Source organism: Coregonus clupeaformis, chromosome 21, assembly GCF_020615455.1.
Source record: "Coregonus clupeaformis isolate EN_2021a chromosome 21, ASM2061545v1, whole genome shotgun sequence".
NCBI classification, from domain to species: Eukaryota; Metazoa; Chordata; class Actinopteri; order Salmoniformes; family Salmonidae; genus Coregonus; species Coregonus clupeaformis.
In genome coordinates, this window is record NC_059212.1 from 20,540,595 (window position 1) to 20,549,262 (window position 8,668).

Genomic DNA, 8,668 nt, shown 5'->3' on the forward strand with positions numbered 1-8,668 from the left:
TTCCTATCTTGATGTGATAGCAACCACTTTCTTTGTTACATCATATGTTCATCATGATGTGTTCACACAAAGTGAGTCAATCTATCCTTTATCATACAGCTGTGTGGTTGTCAATGTAAGTGCACTGACATGTCTGAACCCTTTTTCTGGGTACTGAATGATAGAAACGTTATAGTGACAGCAGCTTGCTGTTTAACATCCTTATGATCATGAATACATCCTAATGTGTTTGCACAAAAAGCTGTCTTTATCATACAGCTGTGCATGTCAATGTGCAATGGTTTGCCTGACATTTATTTATTTACTGTATTCTAAGGGTACTGATGGAAACCAGCTTCATTGTTACATCATGTGCTCCCCTCCCAGTCCTCCTGTAGACATAAAGAGTGGGGGAGAAACCAGAGAGCAGCTCTCCCCCCTCTGCTCGGCCAGCCAATCAGATCAGCCAGCTGGCTGGAGTTGAAGGGCTCTGAAAGTATAAAACCGAAGTGCTCTGCACAGAGAGGTAGGAGCTTGAGATCTAGTAACCAACTGGAAAGAGAAGGGTGCACACTTTGCATGCCTCTGCAACCCACCTGACAATAAAACCAACCAAAGAAACCGAGTCAACAAACAAAGGAAAGCAATCGACAATGAAGACAACACTAGTAAGTGTGACTCTGTGCCTGGTCATTTTGATGGCCACCGGCAACCCCTTCGAGAGACGAGGAGGCTCGGCCACTGGTGGGAAGGAGAAGAGGGTGCAGTATGCGGCGTGGGACGATGTGAATGTGATCGCCCACGGCCTGCTCCAGCTGGGTCAGGGGCTCAAGGAGCATGTGGACAAGACCAAGGGCCAGATGAGGGACATCACTGCCAAGCTGAAGGTCTTCAATGGCACCGTGGCCGACCTGGGCAAGGAGAGCCAGAGGCTGCAGGCGGAGGGCGATGCACTGAAGGCCCGGGCCCGGGGGCTGGAGAACAGGGAAGTCAAGGTGCTCAACGTGACGGCCGAGCTGAGGGAGAGGACAGAGGAGATGCAGCAGGAGAGGAAGAGGGTGGATGAGAGGATGAACAAGCTGGAGGAGAAGGTGGACGGCATGCTGCAGGGAGAGGGGCTGCCCGACATGAATGCTGGCAACTACAGCGATGCACGCATCATTCAGGTAAGGAGAGAATCCATGACTCTATTTGGTATGATACTTTGTTGTCTTTCTGTTTGAAAAAGCTATAGTACAACTGTGCATTTGACGTGAAAGAAGGAGAGCAAATGACTTGAGAGAAAGTTACTGACAAGACAAACTGTAAGCTGATTGCTGCATGTCTCCCCCTTTATAAGCTTACTTCTCTGCAGTTGCCATTCTATCCAATCATTTCTGATCTTCAATTGTATGAAGGCATTACCATGTTTTTTTACAGTAAGCAGCCTGGCCTATTCATTCACTGTGCTACCATGACAAAACACCACAGCAAATAGATGAATTGATTAACATTAAAGTCTTGCTTAATACAGTAGGCTACTAGTATTATACTTTCTTCTACATCAGTCATGCATAATAGTTTGACAAATTGACTATTTGCTACCACTACCAATCTTCAGAAAAACAACTGGAGGGGGCCATGAGATGCACTTTGATGGACAAGAACAGTTGGTCTGGGGTTATTGCCATTGACCCAAAGGGACAGAAAGATATTCAGACTGAATCACTTGGACTGTACAGAAGGCACGCCAGTGGGCATGTTACTATTGTGCTGAAGAGCTTGGCCTACGTGCAGAGAAAACGCTAAATCTTGCCAGACAAAGGAACTGCACGCCTTATTTTCAGAATGTGTGAATAATTTTTAAACCTTGATATTTGGAACATGGTCCAGTTGAGGAAAATGTCACGCTTGATTTATAGACGGTTTACAGCTGCTATAGCACCTGACAACTCGAAAGAGAATTTCTTGTTCTGACATTACCTTTTTTGTGGGATGGAAAACCCTGCGTTATGTAACCAAAGATGTTGGAGAAAACAAATACCAGCGTTGAATTTGGACATGTGCTCGGGTGGGATATGAGTTCTGTATTGCAGTTTATTTGATATAGTCTAGTTCACAATGTCGGCTTTGTGGTGGGCTATTCATGTTATAAGTAACCTAGGCTACTTAAAATTAAGTCACAGGAGAAAGACTAACAGGTTACCTTTCTGTTTTCTTTCAGTGGATGTTGGAAGCTCAGAATAAACGTATTGATGACCTGGTCAACAGAATCCGAATCCAGCAAGATAAACTTGACAAGCAGAACATGCACATCAGAACCCTGCAAAACCAGGTATGGAACACTCTGTGAATAATAATTGTAACATTATCATGACTTATGCTATTGTTTTATATTACTTATTTAAAGTTTCGTTTTCTTGCTCACTCAGATTCAGCTGACAAAAGAGAGACCAGCAATCAGTCGTAAACCAGTGGAGGCCGTTCAAAATGGTAGCATTGAACAGCGCGACTCACCCATCGGTAAGTAAAGCCAAGCTTCGTGTCAAATCCGTTGATTCAATTAACTTTTAAGACACCCAGACAAAGACTGACCTCCCGTCCCATGCCATCTGCTTAGGGACAGTAAGAGGCTTAAAACATCAACTTTAACTGGAGTTGTCCCTACATGACGTGAAGTATACGCCTATTAACTTTAATTATCCGATAATTTTATGCGCTCATCTATCTGCCCAAAGCGCACGAGAAATTACGCACAGGTGATTGGCCATTACTTGTCTGATGGAATCCCAGTTGGAGCTTGTTTTGTCACAAGTTCCCAGTCGTCTTGAACACGTTCCCAGTTGTCTTGAACGCACTCAAGTCGGAGTCTGAGATTTCTGATTCCCGAGTTGTTTTGAATACGACATTTCCACCCAAAAAGTATATGTGATGACGTTTAATCAATGTGGGAATCTGATTGGATTTGCAAAAAGACATCAACATAAGGACATTTTGTATTTTTTCACGCAACTTTTAACCTAAATCCAATGACATGGTGAAATGTTTTGGTTGATTTCACGTTGAATTCATGTTAGTTGACAACTCAACCAAATGTAAATCAGAACTAGACGTTGAACTGACATCTGTGCCCATTGGGTGTTTTCATTGGGTTCACAGAAAATAGCATATATTCACAGTATAAAGAAAAAGATCACATCAGGAAGTGTACATTAAGTAATGCTACACCCTGTCTTACTCAATACTGCAGTACAGTAATTGTAAATGTGATCACGATGTCCTCAACCTACACCCACGTCAGGCAGCTGTTCCCATCTGAAATGTACTACAGTGACCTACTCATAATATGGGCTTTCATCAGAGCAGAATAGAGTTGGATCATGACCAAGTAGGGAAAAGTTCTGACACTAGTTCCATGGTTTCTGGCAATGGAACAATGATTAGGCCTAACTCACGGCAAGTTCCTGTTTAGTCCTCAGTGGGGGGGATATGAATGAAACAAAATGACTATACAGGAAATTCAATTAATCATATATCCCTCTGAATGTGACCTATGCAAACCACGTCACTTTATGTATGTTGGTCAGATATGTGGTTGACCTACTAGAGTTGATTGAAAAAGAAAGTAACATGGTTATACCATTTCAGTATATTGCCTGTTAAAACAAGTAAAGTATTGCTCTCTCAATCACAAGCAACATCACTCGTGGTTATATAAAAATATTTCACACTGTCTGATAGACACTGAGGGAGGTAGTTGAAAGATGAACCCAGAGCTGTGAGATGCAGTCACCCAGCAGAACACAGAGTCCTCTCACGACAAGTTCTGACAGCAGGATTTCAGGAATGTTATAAAAGAAACAAGTCCTCTGGCTGGACTTCATTTGGGGGAGAGTTCAGCAGTCTTGGACAGTGTTATCTCAGGGTCACAATAGACCCCCAGTACAGAGGGATTACAAATCTGACAGAGCTAGGGGAGGGGGAGTGGGGAATTTCCAAAACTAGTATGCTATGTTCTTCAGATTAGGTCCTCTGGGCCAGAGCCAGAAAAAGTCATAAAAGAAAGCAAGAAAATGGAGGTGGTCTAATTTTGTCTGGTGAATTTTGCACACACATCCTTTGTTGTTTTGAAGACACTGACGGCCTCCTTTGTTCCTCCATCCTTCCAGCTCTCCACTTTCTACTCCTTCCCATAAAACAAATAATCGTAAATCCCTCAAGAATGTCCAACTCTTCCCCCAGATCTGTCAGAGAAGTCAGATGTCCACCTTCTCCCCTCCTCCATCCCTCCTCCAGCTCTCTATCCCCGTAGACTCCCGCCTCTTCGGGCATAGATGAATGTGCCAAAGTTGAGGAGAACCCCTGACCGCAAGGCAAATCGCGACTACAACTACCCATCGCTAATCAATAGAGCTCATGCATCGCCTAGAAGGGTTATTCCAGAAAAGTGATGTGTTGCGGTCCTGTGGTCTGCACTCATGTTTGTACTTGAAAACTAAAAATAGCAACCAAGTCAAACCAAAACCAATATTGATTGATTGGCCCCAATTCAATTAATCTTTAATCATAGTTTAGGCGATTGGTGCAGACAAAGAGCATCATAGCTGATGAACATATGCAATATCTCTCAAGTCAGCATCATATAAACGTGAACTATTTTCTGGAAAACATTAAGGTTGTGCTGTGCACCAACTTAACTCGTTATCAGGCACATTACAGCCAATGGGCCCCCCAGGCCTTTTGTTGATGCTGCCTGGCTGTCTCTATCCCATATAGTGACAGCACTCTCTGAGCATTCCCTGTGCATGCAGTGGCCATGCATTCCTATGTCACTGACTGGCTGCTGTGCATGTGAGGGAGGTGAGACAAACAGGAGGGGAAGGGGAGGTGGAGGGAGAGGGAGGACAGAAGGGGGGTAGTGGAATGCGAGTTGAGTTGTTTGCAATCAATAAGCCAGGCAGCTGAGGTGGGAGTCTGCTTGGGAACTGGGAGAAAGGTCATGTTTACTACTAAGCAATGAGCTCTCTTTTTTTCCAGGCAGTTCGGACTAGGGCACAACACATTAACACTTTATCTGTGTTAGGGTTCCAACTACTGATAAACCCACTTCACGATAAGGCCGCTTTATTTGCAAACATTCAGCATTCACAGACCTGGAGAGCTACAATGGAGAAGTCAATGATAGGGATCCCAGCAGTGGAGGCTGGTGGGAGGACCTATAGGAGAACGGGCTCATTGTAATGGTTGGAATGGAATAAATGGAACAGTATAAAAAATATGGAAACCACATTTGACTCCGTTCCTTCAATTACATTCCAGCCATTAAAATGAGGCCGTCCTCTCCACCAGCCTCTACTGGATCCCAGATAGGGAAACCAGATGTATCCTGATTCCTGAACATATGACCTAGTTATTAAGTGAAAGGTAGACATGTTCTCCAACAATGTCCCTAGAAGTGTGAAATCCCTCAGGAGAAAACAGTGGAGTTGGCAGAGTGGACTTTTGCCCATTTGCTCACAAACAAGCTCCATGATGGCTGCTGGCCGGCATTACAGTTTGAAGTTTAAGGAGCTCGAGATGAGAAACCAGAGTTTTGTTTTGTAGTTGAAGGAGTCATTTCTCATTTATTTTATTTATTTATATTTGTGCCAGTGTAGGGGAAAGGCCAAAGCACTGTTAGGACACAGACCTTGACGACGTGCACTGATACTGACTATTTGAGATATGAAGTGTGGACGAACTGTTTGTGAACCATGTTGTATTTTTGTGTTTGTTCTTTCAGAGATGGCCTCAGATTGCCATGAACTGTTCCTGAAAGGTGAGACGGCCAGCGGCGTGTACACCATTCAGCCATTAAACTACCAATCCTTTGAAGTCTTCTGCGAAATGACAGCCGGTAAGTGGAATTAGCCAGCGTTATACCCTTGTGTTCTATTTACAGGGCTTAACTAACAATTGTTAACTAGTCCAACAACCAATCATTATCTTCAGGCAAAAGGATAGCTCAAAAGCCCCTATAGGGGCAGGTCACCGTATAAGGTTTCCCTATAGCTTAGTATCTAAACACATTGTATCAATACATTTATGACAGTTGGCTGTAGTAAATTGCTCATGGTCTAGACTAATCCAACTGCTCTTCCTCTTTCCTCTCTACAGAAGGTGGCTGGACTGTGATCCAGAGGCGCCAGAATGGCTCAGTTGACTTTGACCAGCTATGGCAGGCGTACCAGAGCGGCTTTGGCAGTCTGAGTGGTAAATAAATCCTCTGTTATCTTTTCTCATCTCCCTCACTAAATTCCACTAGCGCTAGCTAGCGAGGTCATACCGAGATTCGGACAGTACCACCCATAGCCACAGCATAGAAGAGTACAGCGCAGAGCGCTTGACCCGAAGCCTCCCAGTTCAGTTTGATTAACAAGCAGTGATACTAACACTAATACAGGATTGTAGATGTCAAGATCGAGGGATCAGGTGGATCTTGATATGGCAGGTTTGGCATAAACAACCATCTAATCTGCAGCTTTAATGACACTGGTGGCTTTAGGTGCCCGAAGTGACCAAATCACATGTTCTATTCCTTTTAAATTCCATTAAGTGATTACTGGCCCTGTTACGATCAGATCTTTTAAATTAACGAAGACACTGAGATAGCTGGACACATGTATGCAGACTTTGCACATGCTACCACAGCCACCGATTAGGTTTTAACCCTTGTTTGATCTCTCTCACTAGGTGAGTTCTGGCTTGGTCTTGAGAAGATGCATGCTGTGGCCAAAGACACTGACTACACCCTCAAGGTCAAGTTTTCCGACTGGAGGGACGATTCTGAGACCATCCAGTACCCCATCCGCCTGGGCGGGGAGGAGAGTCACTACGCCCTCCACATCCAGGAGACCTCTATCGGCAACCTGGAGAGCTCCCTGGCCACCGACGCCTCCGGCCTGCCCTTCTCCACCCGCGACCAAGACAATGACCAGAAGAGTGACACCAACTGCGCCAAACACCTCTCTGGTACGCTCATCTTTTTCAAAGTGACTTTTTGTCCTAATTTTATCTTGAGGTCTAAGATTTCTCTCTCAATAACTCAAATTCGGAATGGAGCACCAATGTCAATGTTGTTTGCTCTCTTTCTCCAGGTGGCTGGTGGTTCAGCAACTGCGGACGCTCCAACCTGAACGGGCGCTACTTCATGAGCCCTCCTCCCAAGCAGAGGCATCAGAGGAAGCAGGGGGTCTTCTGGAAGACCTGGCGTGGACGTTACTATCCCCTGAAGACCAGCGTCATGATGATCGCCCCCGCCGCCATCGAGGACAAGTCATAGAGGAGAGACATGGCAGTCTTCAGACTTTTCTCTTCTTAAATTGAAACACAGTTAGAGGTGGTTGACCGATGAGTTGGGTTAGCTACCCGCTCAGCCCAGGCCTCAGCCACTGAGACTTCCAACAGAGCCAAGGCCATCATAAAAGCCAAATGAACTCATAGTTGAATGAGCTCCATGTTTCCTAAGCTCTGTTTTTCGAAAGTCTTCAAGTCTCTCAGCTACAGACACAACCGAACAATGCAGAAATGTCTGTTTAAGAAGTGAAGAAGTACATGTGCATCAGCCTTAGTAGAAATTAATGGAACAGAATGAGGCGAGTTCCATCATGTGAGAAACCAAGCATTTTACACATGTTGAGACCCATCAGATGTTTTTAAATGCGAGCTCTCCCAGATGTTGAACTGTGATTTCTAGCTAGAATCCAGTACTGTCAGCATGAACACTGCCCTCCACTGTAGTTGTACAAGTGGGGCAACTCTAGAGTTTCTTAATCCGATTGTATGGACCAAATGGTGACTGAAACAATTAGTTGTTTTCCACATGAAAGTAATGGCATTAGCTATTCAAAGGCATATATAAAGAAATAATCAATGTAAACTAGAATTACAGAATTACAGTACGTAATGAGACAGCAATTGTGGTTTCATTGTCTACATTTCACGTTTCTCTATGGAGCAAACACCATTCCAGCCTTTGTAAAAGTAACTTTTCCTGCTGTTTTATTTTGAATCAAAGTAAGCTCCCGCTCCACTGTTGCGTTCTTGTGGAGATGTTTTATTCCTCAGTCATATTGACTGCCTTTAAAATGACCAGAGTCATTTCTTTCTGTATAGTGTATGATGAATGAATATCGACTGTCTCTTCAGAACCTTTACTGTAACCTGTTGTAACATTCTCTAGTGTTCTTGTCGATGACTTGAGTTTTTCCCTTCTTTATTTAAAAGTTGTAAAGAATCTTTATATATTTCTGGTATTGCCTGTTTGTAATTTATATAGTCTATTTTATGTTTTCCAGTTGTAAAATTGCTGTTGTTTTTTAAAGAGATCTTTGGCATGAACCAGCCAATAAAAATTATTTAAAGAAAAATACTTTCTGATCTCTGATCAAACACACTGATGCAGCTGTAAATACAAACCAGAAGTGAGCCAATGGCCAGAATGGAGTAACATGTCAGACAACTCAAAAACATTCAAATGAATATGGTAACCAACCTGAAAACTAGTCAAATGAACATCATAGCCAACCTGAAAACAGTCAAATGAACATGGTAGCCCAGGGATTTTCAAACTTTTCTTGCCCAGGGACCCCCGCCCAGGCAAACCAGGGACCCCATCATATGTTAGCAACAACAACAAAAAAGTAATGTCTTATCAGGTGAATGATAATGG

The 8,668-nt window shown here is 43.7% G+C and overlaps 1 protein-coding gene across 1 annotated transcript; it reads left to right on the top strand.

Annotated features, from left to right (window-relative positions):
• The first annotated feature begins 490 nt into the window (after positions 1–490).
• LOC121535049 (angiopoietin-related protein 4) lies at positions 491–8,362 on the top strand. Its single transcript, XM_041841736.2, has 7 exons — positions 491–1,145; positions 2,183–2,293; positions 2,391–2,481; positions 5,741–5,854; positions 6,115–6,210; positions 6,691–6,969; positions 7,095–8,362. Exons 1-7 carry the CDS (start codon positions 633–635, stop codon positions 7,277–7,279), a joined length of 1,389 nt encoding a protein of 462 aa, XP_041697670.1. The 5' UTR covers positions 491–632; the 3' UTR covers positions 7,280–8,362.
• The last annotated feature ends 306 nt before the right edge of the window (positions 8,363–8,668 follow it).